This window comes from Mus pahari, chromosome 15 (assembly GCF_900095145.1).
Source record: "Mus pahari chromosome 15, PAHARI_EIJ_v1.1, whole genome shotgun sequence".
Taxonomy (NCBI): Eukaryota; Metazoa; Chordata; class Mammalia; order Rodentia; family Muridae; genus Mus; species Mus pahari.
In genome coordinates, this window is record NC_034604.1 from 12,893,417 (window position 1) to 12,911,035 (window position 17,619).

Consider the following 17,619-nt stretch of genomic DNA (forward strand, 5'->3'; position numbering starts at 1 on the left):
CAGTATACACACTAGCAGGATTCTCAGTGAGCCATCAGTGAGAATGTGTCAATGTCTATCAACAGATGGAGCATAACAGAATGGACGAATACACTATGGTGAGTGTGCATATATATAACCATATATCCCACCATTTGTGTGAATGGGTTCATAGCATGTATACCATTCACCAGAAGAAAGAATGAGCTTCGGATGACATAGCCAGAGCTTCCAAGAATTCCCTGAGTTTTATGTTGTGTGAAATAAGCAACCATGAAAGTTTGTGTGATGGAAGTCAGACGAAAAGGAGAGTGACAGTGCTTTTTGGAGAAAACCTCTTTTGTTCTGCTGTAGTAGAATGGTCTGGAAGTAGGAGGAGCTAGTGCTTGTACCACTCCATGAATAGGTTAGGCACTACCATCACTTGAAAATGGTGGATTTCATGTTACATGACTTTTACTTCACATGATTCTTGTATCCATGAGTCCACACATGAATAGACTAAGCTCTATCTATCATCCAGTCGCTTTAAAATAGTGGATTTTATGTTATATGACTTTTACTTCATATATAATTCTTGTAAAATCTAAATTCAAGCCCTGCTCCCACCTCCGTGTCTCTGTTACCCTCTCACACGAGCCACCATCGGGCCTCTCCTCCTGTCTTTTCTCGGTGTCATGGCCAGTATGATCCTGTTCTGAAGTCAGATCATGTCCTCCCTCTGCTGAAAGCCCTCCAAAACTCTTTACCTCTTCTTAGTCAAAGCCAAGGTCCTTATAACAGTCTACAAAGCCTCACACAAAGGGGCTGTGACTACAGTGACCTCATTTCACCTCAGCCCCTTCCTGTCTTCACTCCAGTCAGCCAGGAACTCTCCTTCAGGCCCTAATAAGAACTGTTGGCTGTTTTTAACGTTCTATAGCTGGATCTATAACGATCTATAGCTGTTGGACAATACAATACAATAGCAAAATTATAACTTAGTTTTTTTTTATAACCTGACCACGCAACTTAAACTGCCAAAGCACATATTCTTCATTTCCTGGTCCTGCTACATTTGTCTCATGGCACTGATTTCTGCCAAATATACTCATATACTAATAGATGCTGGCTATGAAGGCAGAGAGACAGAAAGGTTTTCTTTGACCTTATGAGGATAGCTCTGTAAAATATTTGGGAGCCTGCTTGTTAGTCTCTCCTGCTTTAAGTTTATATAGCTCTTCCAAATTGCTCAAGGTTGGGAATACCTGAAAAAGGAACTAAACTAGGAAGCATACACCTGAACAGGCTTGTCACCATTCGTATTGATAAAACAGGATCTAAAATACACTCAAAACATTAGAAAAACTTACAAATGGGAAATAATGTCTAAATGGCCATAAAAAGGACAACGGTCTCCAATTTCCTTTATTTGCTATATAATTAATTATATTGTTCTAAGAAAAGAAACTTACCAGGGCTTGTAAGCTGGCATGGTAGGTGAAAGCTCCAGGGATGCTGGAGTGAGGACCTGGAGACAGGAGAATCAGCCAGAGGCTCAAGACCTAGCTAACCTGGAGAATACAGTGTGATGGAGACAAGACAGGCCCTGCCTCAACAGGGTGTAAAGAGAGCCAGCTGAGAGAGAGAGAGAGAGAGAGAGAGAGAGAGAGAGAGAGAGAGAGAGAGAGAGAGAAAGAGAAAGAGAGAGAACTGGGGAGGATGACAGGATGACAGTAGAATGTAAAGACATAAAAAAAAATAAATGAGTCATTTTAAAACTATGTTTTTTAAAAGGCCCTGACTTTAAAAAACAAGAATGCTACTGTCATGAGAAGATCTTTGAAAAATGATCACCAAGGATGCACCCAGCTGCTTATCAAGAACAGAAAGAACAACCCCCATGCTTTGTGCCACTTCCCACAATCCATCACATGCCAGTGGGCTGTAAAGGCCTGCTTGGCTTTATTAACAAGAGCTTTATAATGCTATACAGTTCAAATATTTTAGAGTATTTTACATATTAAATAAAAATAGAATTTACCAAAATAATCATAACAGTGTGTCATGAACAAGTCTCTGTTAAAATTTGGCGAGACATGCCATTCCAAGGCACTAATATTATTTTTAAATATAGTACAGCAAGTGCTGGAGGAGGGTGGTTTAGTCAGTAACAGTGCTTGCCATCTAAGAGGACCCAAGTTTCAATCCTCAGGCATGGTTAAAAGCTTGACCCAAGAGCAAGCAATTGTACCAATGGCAGGTAGAGACAGGTAGATCCCCAGTCTGCACTAGCTAGCCAGTCTACCTCAATCTGAGAACCTCAGTTCATCATGCCATGGTGACCAAGGTGGAGAGCAACTGAGGCAAATACCCAAGGATGACCTTTGTCCTCTATACACACATGCATTCCCCCACACACAGCACACACACACACACACACACACACACACAGTGTTCTAGCCCTATACTCCTACTACACAAATTAAAACTATTTCCGTCATGTCATCTGCAGCTAACATCCTTCAGCCCCATGTTAATGCAGCGCAGGCCTGATCAGCAAGCCAAGTAATCTGAGTGAAGTCCTATTGAGTTGAACACAGTCGTCAGGAGCTGCCCAGAGGCTGTGCAACAGCATGGATTACTGAACATATTCATGGTAATTGCCAGTTGCTATTTCTGTTAACCAGCTCTGGAGGAGCTGACCTGGTGAAACCCCCTCTTGCCAGGCACACTGAAAAACCCTACGATCTTCTGCAATGTCAAGCTGGTTGGTGTTGCTGTGTCAGATACTGTGGACATAAGAGAGATAGTAATTCCTTTCTTTTCAAGCAATGCACTCTCACAAAGCTTTCTTTTTCTAGTTTAGTGGAGTTTAAATTAATTATTATCTTCCAGAGCTCAATATTTTTCCTGATAAGTAGGCATGTATAAGTGACTGAGTGAAAAATTATTAAGAGATACATATCTAGACAGACAGACAGACAATAAAGACAAAGACAGAAGGAGAAAGAGACAGGTATTGTTTATGTGATGGTGTCCAAATCTACCCAGCAACATGTAAATCATTATGTCAGGAGAGGAAGTGGATCTCCTATAAGCTTGGCACAAGACACCTGGATATGTGGACTAGTTCCCCAGAACCTCCCCCATCTCTGTGGTGGGCCCTTTTTTTTTTTTTTTTAATTATCAGCATCATCAGAACTATGTTAGGGGAAAAAAACTGAGTTTTAATTCCAGGTCTGCAGCTATCAGACTAAGGAGCTATGTAATCATGGGCAAGCCTATAATCTCTCAGAGCTCTAATTTGCTTGTCTGGAAAATGAGAGAGTTGGTAATAAGTGCTTTGAAACTGGAATAGGAAAATGTAAAGTAAAAATGACTCCCTAAACATGATAGATCTGATCCTAATTCACGAAGGCAAACATATATCTCATAAGATTGAAAACTGCTTTGCACCAGAAAGGAAAAAAACAAAACTAGAAAACATTACAAAATTACATGGTGATGAAGATCTTAAAATGAAGTAACATATACTTTCAATCTTTTAAAAAAAAAAACTTATCCTTCAAAGCAGACCTTTCCAGGGCTGGGGACCAGAGTTCAATGGGCAGAGAGTTTCACTGAGGACCTGAGTTTGGATCCCCAGAAAAGGAACAGAGCACTGAGCAGCTGGAATCCCAGTACGGGGAGCCGGCGGAGGAGAAGCAGAGGCTTTGGACACTCGCAGTACAGCTAAACCTGGGATAACCAGCAGGAGCAGGAAATACAGTCTCCAGCAAGATGTAAGGCAAGGACCAACATATGAAGTTATAACACAGCAAGGCGGGCACATGCACGCACACAAACTTAAAAAGAACACTAACATCCACCTCCCAAAGTCTATGTTTCCTTTGACCTGGGAATTCTACCTTGATCAAGTTCCAGAAGACGATGTCCCTAAAGAAACATTAACTTTCTCTAGGATCTTCACAGCAGCACTATACACCAGAGAAGAAAATTGGAAACAACCTGTATGTTTAAAAATAGACACACAGCTAAGAAAAATCTGGTTTTGCTAACAACATAGAACCAAAGCCTATATAAAATGGCTATATAGCTATTTTTAAAAAAAAATTGTGGACTCTCTTTAATGAGCTAAAGTATTCAAATACTATGACAGGAGAGGCGAAGGTTGAGCATAAGGCACATCATTCTCTTCATGGTTTTACAAAATCACAAACTTATGAAATCTGGAAGAGACACTGGACTGTCTAACTAGTTCTTGAAATGTGTTGTCTGATGAATGAATGGGAAGATGGGGACAAGTTGTCCTTTAGTGATTGTCCATGGTACATGCCAGGCTCCTCTGTGGCTTCTCTAACATCATCTCACGTCTGTAAGGAGAGCTTAATACTTTCCAAGCACCTTCATGAAGATTACTACTCAACTGTTGAAAAATGATCAGCAGCCCTACACTAAACACCAAAACTCTCCACTAAACACCAAAACTCTCAAGTCTTTCCTGAACCTTTATATGTCATACGTGTCCTGCGACATCACAACATTCAATGAGTGAACCACTGTCCTCTTTGAAAATGTCATCAGTAAGAAACCAAAGGAAATATCAAGAATGATGTTATTGAATACTGAAAATACAGAATTAAAATGACTGGCTAGAATAACGAAACTGATTCTACCTTTAAAGGACACATATATGCTACAGGATTGAGAGAGGAATGTCCTGCAACAGAGGCAAGACAGCACAATAAAAACAAGATGAAGTTCAACGGTGGTAACTCATTAACCTTCATATGGTAGAACACCGCAATCTGCCAACGGCTTGGGAAAGGGTCAAGGACTTTCACAGACAACTGTTTCTTTAAATCTTACAGAGCACTAGCACACAGCAGAAGCAATCACCCTCACTGGCTTAGCAGTGTCATGTGTATAAAGTAAATTGAATTACTGCAGTATCCAAACTAATGCATTTAATTACGGCATGGCATTTGGCTCCCGTGAATGGCACAACTTTGGATTATCAGCCTACTAAAGACTCCAAAAATATATAGAAGATAAAACCTTGCAAGCATTTATGGTCAGATCTCTGACAGGAAAATAATTGGTGACTCTTGGAAAGACAAGTCTACTGCTCCTCAGAAGTTTGAGTGAATTCCTTTCTTTCCCAAAGTTACTCTTTTTACTATTGGCCATTTTAAAATAATTCCTTGAGCTTTCAGATGGTGGTATGTTCTTTAACATCTTCTAAGAAGGATAAAGAAACCAGTAATGGTATAGCCTGAGGAAAACAACACACTATCATATATTCTTCTCTCATGACGGATGGCTGGCATTGAAAGCCAAAAATATTTTGAATCTTTCATAATAGCAATGTCAGCAGAAATCACAAGTGTCTAGGTTATAGTAAAAAGACATGAGCAAAAAGCAAAGTCCTATTTCTTCTGTTACTAGTATTATTGAATAACCAGAAAATGAACTCTCATTTTAAAAATTATTCAAAATGCCCAACTAATTAATTTTAAGTCTATGGTTTCACATGACAGACTATGTGCCTATTGGTAATAAACAAATTAAAGCTCGTTGGAAAAGGCATTACTCACTAAAAGTCACAAGAATACAATGAAAAATTGCAACCTATTTCCCTAAAATTTCTTTTTGCCTAGCAGAACTATTGCTCAGTCATGTCAATATAGTTTGTGCACTTATGAAGTATTTTCTCACTAAACAGGTTCTAGGGTACTATTTAGTAATTTACAGATTCAAAGAACATGGAAAGCATGCAGGACTTCAAGAGTCTCGTTGAGATAATGTTGACATTCTATGATTTGAATTAAGCCACCAAGTCACTCATTGCCCACTAGATAAGAGAACGATCCAGTGCTGTGACAGTTTTACACTCGCTCATTAAAAGAACATGTAATGAGGCAGGGACAGGAGAATGCTTTTGAGAAAATTAAAAATTGACTTCAGAAAGACCACATAGGTGGGAGCAAATCATAATTTAAATAGAAATTAAAATAAAATGTAAGTTGCAGGAAAGAACTTCCTTAGCTAAGAGGCCATTTACATTTCAAAGTCCTCTGCCTCCAGGATTCTTAGGTATTAGAGCACCAGGTTTGTCACTGCCATGGAGACACTTCAATTAAGGCTATGTGGTAGAGCTCTGTGCAAATTAATTAGCTGAGGTTAACAGATTTTCTAAATGCAGTTCTCTCAGACACCCTTAGTGATGGGCAAGATTTGCAGGGAAGGAAAATTTAAACGTGACTCAGTGAACAATTCTTGCTTTTATATTTCAATAGCATTTGAGCAATGATAAATGTGTTCATGGCAATACTGTAATGCTACTCTCCCCGCTTTTATTTCTTTCCCAATGGAACTAAAGGAAGGGGCTTTAAAGTTTGTTTTTGGTAGGTTTCATTTCTGATTTTGATCTAGTCTTGTTGGCAGTAACCATAATGAACCTGATCACATTTACATGAAAAATGAGTCTGTATCTGAGATTCACGGGTGCTCTATGTAGATGAGCTTTCTAGTACTTTCTATAAACAATGCTGTAACAAAAATCACAGATTTCATGTTTCCATCTGAGATTCTACTTGTTGAATTTGTTTACTATAATGTAGCTGAAATATTAGAATTGAGCATGTTTTAATCCAAGGTAACATTTGTAAGACCCTTTCTGAAATTCAAAGAAATCATTTTTGACCCTTAGAATCAGATTTCTAATAAATACCGTTCTTCAGACTACATGAAATGTATGCAGAAAAAGCAGAGAGAGCACCTGCCTAAGGTTTCTTAGTATAAACTGAACAAGGAAGAAACATGAAAACCTTCATGAGGCCAGGAGCCTTCCAACAATATACATAGGAAATATATAAGCTTCTCTTTAGTCCTGTGATAAACTCCCTGGGGTCTCATTAGGGAGACTGTGAAAATCCCACACTCCCTCTGCCACAGAGATGATTCAGAGACATTCTGAAGAACTCTGAACACACTGTAAAGACAAGCGTTTCTTTTAAGATACTACCATTGAGAAGGGGCTGTCCTTCGTGCACATCCTTCGGTAAGACTGCGCTGTAAACATCTTCAGGAAATCCAGTCTTGCATAATGCAATTTCACCAGAAGCCTCCACAGATGCCTGCAACACAAGAGAAAAATGTGGGCAATGACTGCTGCCTCCTTCTACTAAGAAACAGTCCTCTTGGCATTCAGCCCCATTTTTTTTCAGCTATCTTGTACAAATAACCTCTGTTTCTGAAGGGTTACAATTAGAATGTAGAGGGCAAAGGGTTAATCTTTTTGATAATTGGAGCTGAAGGAACAAATCCCACTTGTCTATTCCTATGAAATTGACATAATACACATTCCAGGTTTTTCTAAGGACTGACCATTTCCATTAAAATGGCCATTGTGAATGAAGCAGGCCAAGAGGGTGTGGAGCTAGGAGTCAGCCAAATAGTCCATGGGGCCCACACATCACCCATAGTAACTAGAAGGCTCATGGGCGAAAAAAACATACATTCAAACATATACATTCTCATCCAGTTCTTCATGAAGTCTGCTTCAACACTCTTTATTAATGGAAAAACTTTATAATAAACTCATTGCAGGGTAAATAATGCATGTTAAGTCAAACCAAACAATATCAAGTATAGAATCCTTATTTCAAAGGATAGGGCTATATTAAAACTATAAAAATCAAGTCAATTAATATTCTTTTTTATACTTAAGAAAGTAGTTATAAGTATTTTTGTATCTTTGTCTGTATCAATATACAGTTACTCATAGGGTGCTTAAAACTCAGTTGCTCAAAGGGGTGCTGAATTTATCATCAACGTCTGCACTACTACCCCTGGCTTCATTGGTCCAACCTCAGGATGTTTAGACCTTTCCTATTCTTATTAACTACAGGATGAATGGTCAAGCACAGAAATAGGAAGAATACACAAAGTTCATCAAATATCCAGTAGACAGAGTGTTAAGGAAAGTCCTTAATAACACAACGAATCATAAAGAAACCATCACTGCTTCCCAGCTCCAATCCCAAAGAGACAGAACTCCAAACAGATGATGGATGAAGCAATACAATCTTTTTTCTTAATTAAAAGAATGCATGAATTACACATATGAAGTTTGAAAATAGTGATGTTGCCAAAAGCCACTCATCTAATAGCTAATCTGCTTTTTTCATGTCTAAGGAAATAAAAAAGTAAACAAATTTACCATGTACTCAATAATTCACAGTATTTTATCTCCAAATATTATTAGAAGCAACTAGAGAGATGGCAGTTTAGCTTTTTGGTGGTAGATTTTGATTGTCATCCAGACAAAATGTAGAGTCAACTAGAGAACCACTGTGGTACACTTTTGGATGAATCTGTAAGGACATTTACAAAGAGGGTCAACTGAAGGGGAAGCAGCAGGCTGAATGTCGGTGGCCCATTCCATGGGCTAAAGGAAACAGACAGCCAGGTATACCCTGCCCTCCTCTTTGCTTCCTTTCTACTGTGAAGACCAGCCTCAGCCACAGATGACACCTGCATGACACTGTCCATAGAGACACTTAGAAAACCAGGAGCCTGCATAATGGTTCCTCCACCCAGTTGCTTCTGTCAGGTATTTCAGTCAAACAGACAAAGGAGAAGCAGTACAAAATGCATCACATTCATGGCAAGTTCAAGTGAAGTATGTGTGAAAAGAGAACATATAATCAGGGATAGAGAACCCAAGCACTTTACCTAAGAGTGGGTATAGAAACTGGAGGTACAATTTGGCAAAGTCTGTAGAGGATGACTATAGCTGCCCCCTATACTGTACTAAGTTCCCAGAAAAGCTCTCATCTGGGTGCCCTAGTAGATATATATACAGGAGTTCACTTCAGTGGCTGCTTCAGCACTTACAGAGCACCTACCCATCCATCAACAGGAAATGGACCAATACCCTTTCCCACACTCAAAAAGAGGAATATCTAACAATGTTAAAAGAGAAAAACTGTTCAACATGTATCCACATAGGAAACTTGTCCATAGGGCAACAACATAACATGCAAAAAGAATCAGTACCTTAAAGTCGTACACAATGTGGGGAGAGAAATTTAATTATACATCAAACTCAGTACTAGCATTATTTCGAGTAAGTAAAAAACACATTTGTGTGGCATTCAGTGTTAAACCTGAAGGCTAAGCAATAGAAGTCACTCTTAGAAATAAATAATAAAAATGAGATTGGTGATTCCATTTATACAAAATTTCATCACAAAGGTAGTCAATGCTATGGACCCATACAACTAGAAGGAGACAAGGAAATAATAGCAGCCATCCCCAGAAAGGAAACGCTAGGACATGCAACAGGAAAAAAAAAAAAAAAGGCATATAGGAAAAAGGCTTCAAATTTATCCATAGTAACTCATGACTTCTGTAAAGCAGGTGAAGCAGCAAGGTAAGATGGAAAGGCTGGCATGGGCATGTGAGTACAGCCTGCATTGTTTCCAATATGCCCCTATGCTATCAACTTCATAATAAAAGAGATACAACTCAGAGCCAAGTGAGAAGTAAGAAGGGAGGTCTCCCACACTTGAGTTTCTGATGCAAGAAGGTATTATAGTACTATACTCATGTAGATCGCAGTTACATGTATCCTGAGACAGAGAAGATACTTGGTAAAAGGAAAGCTTAGCTTACCAAAACAAATAAAGAGAACTCTCCAGTCTGAGATATTAAAGGGAGAGATGTGCCATAAATCTGTATTGTGGGAAGCGGGTGCAGCCATGCAGCAGCCAAGACAGCGCCCTGGCTCATTGCCAAGCCCTGTGATTCCCTGCTTGTTTACCAAAAACCTGATTATGCGCTGCGCACCTGAGTGATCACACACTGCCCGCCTGACGCATAGCGCCATACAGCATGATATTGAGTCACTGGCCTATCAACGCACACCCTGTCTGTGTGCATGGCTCATGTACAGAGCATGCTGAATGCTGATTGGATGATGAAGAGTGATGAGAGACGAGTGCAGGTGGAGGGGGATAAATTGGGTGATCCCCCCATAATAAACGGTATAGCGCTGAGACAGAAGCTGAAGGAGAATAAAGGAAGCTACAGTGGGAAGCTGCGGAAGCTGCTCAAACCCTGCCTTGGCGTATGTGTCATCTTTGCCCCACCTCTGCTGGCCGGAGGCTGGGGCCCCCGACATCTGGTGGCCCGTATGGGGAACTCTGAAAAGAGCAGCTCAATTAAGAAGAGTTATGGTGAGTTCCGTGGTAGAGAATAGTAATCTAGCATTAGGAGGAAGTTCCTAGGAGGAAGTTCCCGATATAGGGACAAGTTAAGCTCCCAGTACAGGGATGAAGTTAAGCTCCCAGTACAGGGACGAAGTTAAGCGAGGTTCAGAGTTAGGTTCCAGGCACAGGGACAAAGTTAAAAGTGAAGAGAGCAGGAGGAGATTGCTTTGAAAAATGAAAATAAGAGCGGTGTTAGTGCAGCTGCTAGCAATTTTGAATTTAGTTAAATCTTGCCTGGCAGACAAAAGTGGCAAGTATGCTACAGAGTTAGAAAAGTTTTCCTGTGGCCAGGGCTGGGCGTTTTAAAAGAGATTGTCCCAATCGCACGCAGCCAACTACTGCAGCTCCTGTGAGACATCCAAAATTATGTCTACGGTGTCATAAAGGCTCATGCAGCAGAAGCAGAAAAAGGCAAACAAGAAGCCAGCAAAAAAGAAAAGAGGCTAAAGAACAAGAGAGTGAGGAGGGAAGTTCAGATGAGCAGTAGAGATGATGCTAGTGTTTATCCCAGATTTACTCTCAGCTGAAAACTGGAATCTTATTAGTAAATCAGAGAGTGGATTTGCTCCAAGAGCAGATAGATATTCTGGAGCAATTAGTCTTTGTGTCATGTGTAACCCATATGTCAGGAATTTGTGTAACCTCTGTGCTGTTTCAGAATTTTTCTTGTGCAGCTAATTTGTCCTGCGAATTTGGATCCATGCTATTAGGAAATTGGGAGTCATGATTTTGATAACAAGATGAAAGAATTACGGGCATCCATTGTAGCAGTGAATAACACCTGTGTGGAGATTGCCACCGCTCAACAGTGGTTGAAAATGATCCAGGGGACCTTCAGCTTCCTCAAGGATTGGGGAGGGATGGCCTTCTGGGGATTTTTGCTGTGTGCTGTATGTGTTGGTATGCTGTGGTGGATGATATGCATGCGCAGATGGGTGCTGACCAATAAACAGTTGTTGATTCAAGCTGTGGTGGCTATAGAGTCAGGTAATTCGCCCCATGTTTGGCTCCTAATAGTGACTGAGGGCCATAAGCTGTGAAGTCATCAATGATGGGAATATTGAGGTGCCATGAGACAGATGCACACCCCTTTTTTGGCTGCAAGGTGATTCAATGACAGGATTATTGTGGGACGAGCCCCGAATAGCCTAAGACAGAGAACTTGCCCACCTAGGACCTAAAAAAGGCCTAGTTACTGGATGCTGGAAGCAGATGTAAGCCTTATGGCCTAAAACAGGTGATTCACTGACCCTATTTTTACAGCCACCCCCCAACCTTTTAATAAAGACAGATGCGATCCCAGAGCCATTTTGATTAAACAGAAAGGGGGAGATGTAGGAAGCAGGTACAGCTGCACTGCAGCCAAGACAGCACCCTGGCTCATTGCCAAATCCCGTGATTCCCTGCTTGTTTACCAAAAACCTGATTATGCACACCTGAATGATCATGTGCTGCACACCTGAATGATTGCATGCTGTGCACCTGAGTGATCACATGCTGCCTGCCTGACGCATAGTGTCATACAGCATGATATTGAGTCACTGGCCTATCAACGTGCACCCTGTCTGCGTGCATAGCTTGTGTACAGAGAGTGCTGAATGCTGATTGGATGATGAAGATTAATGACAGACGAGTGCAGAGGGTTGAGGGGAATAAATTGGGTGATCCCCCATAATAAATGGTATAGAGCTGAGGCAGAAGCTGGAGAATAAAGGAAGCTGCAGCGGGAAGCTGCAGAAGCTGCTCAAACCCTGCCTTGGTGTATGTGTTATCTTTGCCCCACCTCTGTGGGACGGAGTGTGGGGCTTGTATCCCATTTCAGTGTTGGGGATTAGCCTCTTCATCCCCAGCACAAACTTAGAACCATGAGGGAGCTGTGGCAGGTTCTTGTCAAGGGATGTGGCAGAACTGGAGGGGTGACCAGGCAGAAGCAAACTTTGAAAGACAAGGTAAGAATGACCTCATTTCAGCCTGGATACTAGTTACTGGTCTGTGTGTGTGTGTGTGTGTCTGTGTGTGTGTGTGTGTGTGTGTGTGTGTGTGTGCTCAACTCTAAGATTCATGTGTTTACCTATGTAGAAGAACTTGCACCAATAATACCTTTGTCCAATCTCACAGGAAGGAGATCTCAAGGCCCCTTTAAGGCCATCAGGAATAAGGTGGATGTTATCTTCTAACTGTTTAGTCTCCTTTGCATCAAAGAAAAGGATTTCATTCTGCTGCCCTTTTCCTGGTTTCTACATTCATAGTCTTCAGCTATGCAGGGGTGTCCACCTGCCTCATCTGCCCATGAGAATGACAACACAACAGTAATAAGAAGCATCCCTCACAGCCCTTACTGCTCATGACAGACACCAGGGGAGCCCTGTATTAACAGAAGGATTTTATGCCCACTTCCAACAACTTCTTAATTATCCTTCCCTAAGACAAAAAAGGATCTGCAAAAGGCATGCTGTTACTAAACCATGTAAATATTTCTATCACTGTATCTATTTCAAATTGGACATGGTAGTGTATGACCATAATCTCTGGACTTGGGAGGTAGACACAGGAAGGCCAGGAGTTAAAGGTCACCCTCAACTACAAATAGCAAATTTGAGGCTATTCTGGGCTATATAATATATACTTGTATATACTTGTATGTACTTGTATGTACTTGTATGTACTTGTATGTAGGTATATATGTATGTATCTGTGAGATACATCTTCTTTTTCCTTTTCAAACTAACGAAATCAATATGTTAATAAACACTGAGCACTTAAGTAAATATAATCATCTAGAGAGATTTTGTCTTTACATTATTTCAAGTACTAGGGTAGTAAATTCCCTGTTTAACTACTTTCTCCCAGATTCATGCTAGGCTGGAATCCGGTCTTAGATTTGCAGAGACTAGCTTGCTGGGAAGGGGACCTGCCTGGGCAAGGCAAATCTATGCCTGAAGCCTCTTGCACTAACAGAAGCAGCTTTTGGATGTGGAAAGTTCTCTAGTGTAACCCACACTCAATGTTGGACTGTTCTACATTAATGTTTCTTGACCAGAAGTGTTTTTGTCCCATTGAACAACCAATGATGTCTCATAGTTTAGCTTGTCACAGTTTGGAGGGGCAATGCGAGCCTCTAGAGATAGAGACATCAGAGATGCTAACAAAGAGTATTACCCCCAAGACAGGATTCACCATGACGTATTTAACTCAAATGCCCCCAAAGCCAGAGTTGTATGTTATATGACAACCCTCAACAAAGGGGTGTGCTCCTTCCCTTCATACTCCCATGTATGAAGCCCATGGTCTCAATTAGCCCATTAAAATTTTGTTGTGACACCTCCCTCATTCCATACCTGGTTGAAACTCTGGAAATTAGATGCAGAGAAAGGAAGCTCGCTGTGTACCTGAAAGGAGCTGTGAACTCCCCATATTCTGTATGTATGTGCTTCATGGGTAAGCAAGCTTTTTTTTCTATATAGGTCAACCAGTAAGCTTTTGAGGTCTGCTGATCTCTTGCAAGTTCTCAACTCCACTGCTGAAACTCAGAAGCAGCCAGACCCTTTGGCAAACAAATAAACAACACTACACTCATCCAGTGAACCTTGATTTCCAACATAAGCACACTGAATGATGTAGGAATTGGTTCTGACCAGGCAAAAGCACAGAACTATCTGTTGCAGATCCTTGGGATAACTTAAGTTTTAGACAGCATTGGATACTCAGGTGATTATCCTTCAGACTCTGGGGTGGGAAGAATACCAGGAATTTACAGATGAGCAAATTGGTTCTCACAGGAAGTGAAATATCCAAGACCACACTTCCACCAGAGTTCTAACACCACCTCTTTTCCAATTATAAACAAACAAACAAACAACAACAACAACAAAAACAATTACCATCCATTGGAAAAGCTGGTTCTGAGTGTCCATTTGCCACTGGAAAATGCATGAGGCTCAAGAGCTCAAAGTTCCTAAGTGTAGATGTGTTTGTCCCCAGGTTATCAATATAAAGGATCAAAGGAAGGGGTCCTGAGGTCTCCCGAAAAGAAGCTTATAGTAGCAAAGCAGAGGGGCTTGTCGAGAAACTGTGGCAGGAGCTCACTGTCTGAGCTAAAACAAGACAGCAAGAAATAGCACATGCCTAGGGAAGGACAATGAGCTCCCTGTAGTGTGACCCAATATGCAAGGCAGGAAATCAAAGGTTGAAGCTGGGGAGTAACACATGGTCAAATCATAGATGTCTGGGAGCCTGGGGTTATCCTTCCAGTTAGAGCAAGGGGGATGTTTTGTGACCAGGAACACACCAGCAAACTGTATTTGATAGGGCATTCTCCAGACTGCTTTGTGGAAAATGGGGTTGGGTAAGGAGTGACAGCTGGAGAGACCCCTTTAGCATGCAGACTTAAATCAGGGCTGGGAATGAAGAATGGATAAACTTTATCAACATGCAGTCAATTAAAATCAACAGCCCTTAGTGAGAACAGGGGCTCAAAGAAGGAAGGGTAAAGTGATTTTCTTCTGTCCCAGCCAAGTGACTTTGAACATGGGTGCCACAAACTGGAAAGATCATCTTAAAATTCTAATGCCAGGGAGAAAGTGCTAAAGAAGCAGAAAGAATGGGGTGATTAATCTAGCCATAGAAGTCAACGAGGATTCCATAGCTAAAGTGACATTTAGGCCTTGCCTGTAAAGATGATTACAAATTTTCCAGAAGGAAGAAGAAGAAGGAGGAAAAAAAAGACCAGGCAAAAGATTCCAGAAGAACAAAGTCCCCAGTGATTTGTGCCCAGCTTGTGGCACAGCACCCCAGCACTGATACATCATAGCTTCCTGTCCTACTAGTAGTTTTCCTGTGAGGTTGATCTGGGCCTCCAGGAGCAGTCTGTTTTTACATTTAGGCCTCCAAAATTTGATCTCAAGGAATTATTATTCCAGCTGGCTTTTGCACACCTCAGATTTATACATCAAGAAATTATCAGGAGACTTTCCCGCGTCTTTATAAAGTTGCTACTTAGATGTTAGAGAGAGACCATGACCAGATGTCCAGGTATATTTCTTCCTAGCTGACAAAGGCTTATAGGCCACATTCCTGAGAATGGTACCCACATTTGAATCCTGAATGCTGAATGTTTACTGTATGTAAATCAGTATATCAGACTGCCTAGCTATGTGTCCCCACCAGTTGCTACTGCTCTGAGACCCCCCAAAACATCCTAACTCCTCATGTGAAAAATGAGAGTACTAAAGATAGCACCCATTCTCAGGACAGGTGTGAGGACGAGCTGTTAGTCAGAGTGGAATTTGCACTGCTAAGACACCATGCCTCTGACTCATGGGTTATCTGCCCTACAGCCCAGCAGGTCCCACGCTGGTTCAGCTTGGCACACCATCTGGCACCTTTGTTTAAATACAGATTCCTGTAACCCAAGACTCACAACCACAGAATCTCAAAGAATGCGAGTAGGTATTTAACAAGCAGCTGTTTTCACAATCATCTCTTAACTTAGTTATCTTTTGGTTCTCTGTTCTTCCAGATTAACAAGTTAGCAACAAGAAAAAGGAATAAAGAAATGATTACTTTTATGTTCTTATTTATATTGCTTTCAAAATTGTGTGTATGTGTACATGCACACACACACATGCCTGCAGTACACGAATGCTTCCGAACATGTCAGAAAGATGGGAAGTGACTTGTTCTGTCATTCTCCTTATTTCTGAAACATGGTCTCTCAAGAATCTGGCTGGCAGTCAGCAGGCTCCATCCATCCTTCCTCTCTGGCCCCAACAGTTGCAGGGGTCTAGTCAGGAATACAAGCGTACCAGGTTTCCATACAAGCATACCATGTTGTGAAAACATGGGAATCTGGGAATCTGAACTAAGGTCCTCATGTTTTTGAAGCAAATAATTTTATCCACTGAACTATCCCTCTAGAACCTAGTCTTCTCACAGCACTATCCTATTGCTGCGAAAAGGTTGCCATGACAAAAAGAGAGAGAGAGACACAAGGCTTGGCATGGGCTCTTGAAACTACAAAAGCCTGACCTTTGTGACAAAACTTTCTCCAACAAGGCCACACCCCCTCATCCTTGTGATGCTTTCAAATAGTTCTACTCTCTGGGGACCAAATATTGAAATATATTAGCATATGAGGGCTAATATGATTAAAACCATTACATTTAATATCATTTAAACCATCACAACTCCTATCTCTATTCTTTAGAACCTAAATGTGAAAAGCAGTCTTTGTTTTGTTTTTGTGACAGTGTCTCACTACATAGCCACAGCTAGCCTCAAACTCACTATGTACACAGGGCTGAGAGCGAAGTCAGAAATCAGCCTGTCTCTGCCTCCCAAGTGCTGGTATTAAAGAGACAGACCACCAAGCCCGACCTGAAAAACATTCTTCAAGAACAGAACAGAAGAAACCCTGTCTGGAAAGCCAAAAAGAGCAAAACAGTAAGAACTCCTTACTTAGGGTAGAGACAGCCTTGCTCGTCTGCAGCAGCAAATAGTCAATAATCATTCCTAGGGCAGTGTCCAGAAGTTTTATAGAATACTACTGCCTCACCTGACTCTCCTCATGTGTCCTCTGAGGGGGACAAAAACACCAGCATCTCCATTATTTGGTTTAAAATTGACACCTTCTTCGTTCTGTTGTTTTGCTATTAATAGAGACATCTCCTCATCCCTGCTATCACGCTCTTCTGCACCACTGCTCAAAAATGACAAGCCGCTGGCCAGTCCCCAGACGACCAGGACAAAATCCATGCTGGTCAGATGATCTGAACTCATTTACTGCCACTCTGCTCTCTCACACAATCAGATCACCTATCTTGAGTTTCAATTTCCTCTTACAAGTCATTGCTCTCCTCTTCCTGGCTGGAGACCGGCCTTCTTGTCTACAGCAGCAGAAGTGGGAGAGCAGTTGAGGAGTTCGGCTTGCCTATTACCATTAGTCTCTCTCTTCTGATTCTGAACTCATAGCACCGAGGCTTTTGACCTTGTTAAATTTTTCCACCGTCTCTAGATCATGTGCTTTAAAACCTGAATCTATTCTTTAACTTTCTCTTCTTGGGATCAGGTTTTACTCTCCTCTTGGGGGTGGATCTGCTTTCTAATTTTCTCCACTCTTGAATCTAAGCTTTAAAATACTCTGAGCAGAGATACAGTGAAGTGATTCTCCAGCCACCTCATCTATCTGTCTTATTCTCAATTATTTATGATGATTCCTCAAAGTTTCACATCTGAAAGCAAGCCTGTACCATGAAGACTAATTGTGGTGTCTAATTAAAGACTACCCTGTGTTATCATAAGCCCTTAAACAACAAGAGATTTCTCCTCATTTTTTTAACCCTTCAGATTCCTGTGATAATAATCCATTCAGAAGACTATAGAG

The 17,619-nt window shown here is 41.1% G+C and overlaps 1 protein-coding gene across 1 annotated transcript in view; it reads right to left on the minus strand.

Moving 5' to 3' along the window:
* Cdh2 (cadherin 2) overlaps nucleotides 1-17,619 on the minus strand; it is a 218,364-nt gene that overhangs the window by 173,716 nt on the left and 27,029 nt on the right. Inside the window, exon 2 of the mRNA XM_021214167.2 lies at nucleotides 6,989-7,100. Coding sequence (XP_021069826.1) covers nucleotides 6,989-7,100 — 112 coding nt within the window. The remainder of the gene's footprint in view (nucleotides 1-6,988; nucleotides 7,101-17,619) is intronic.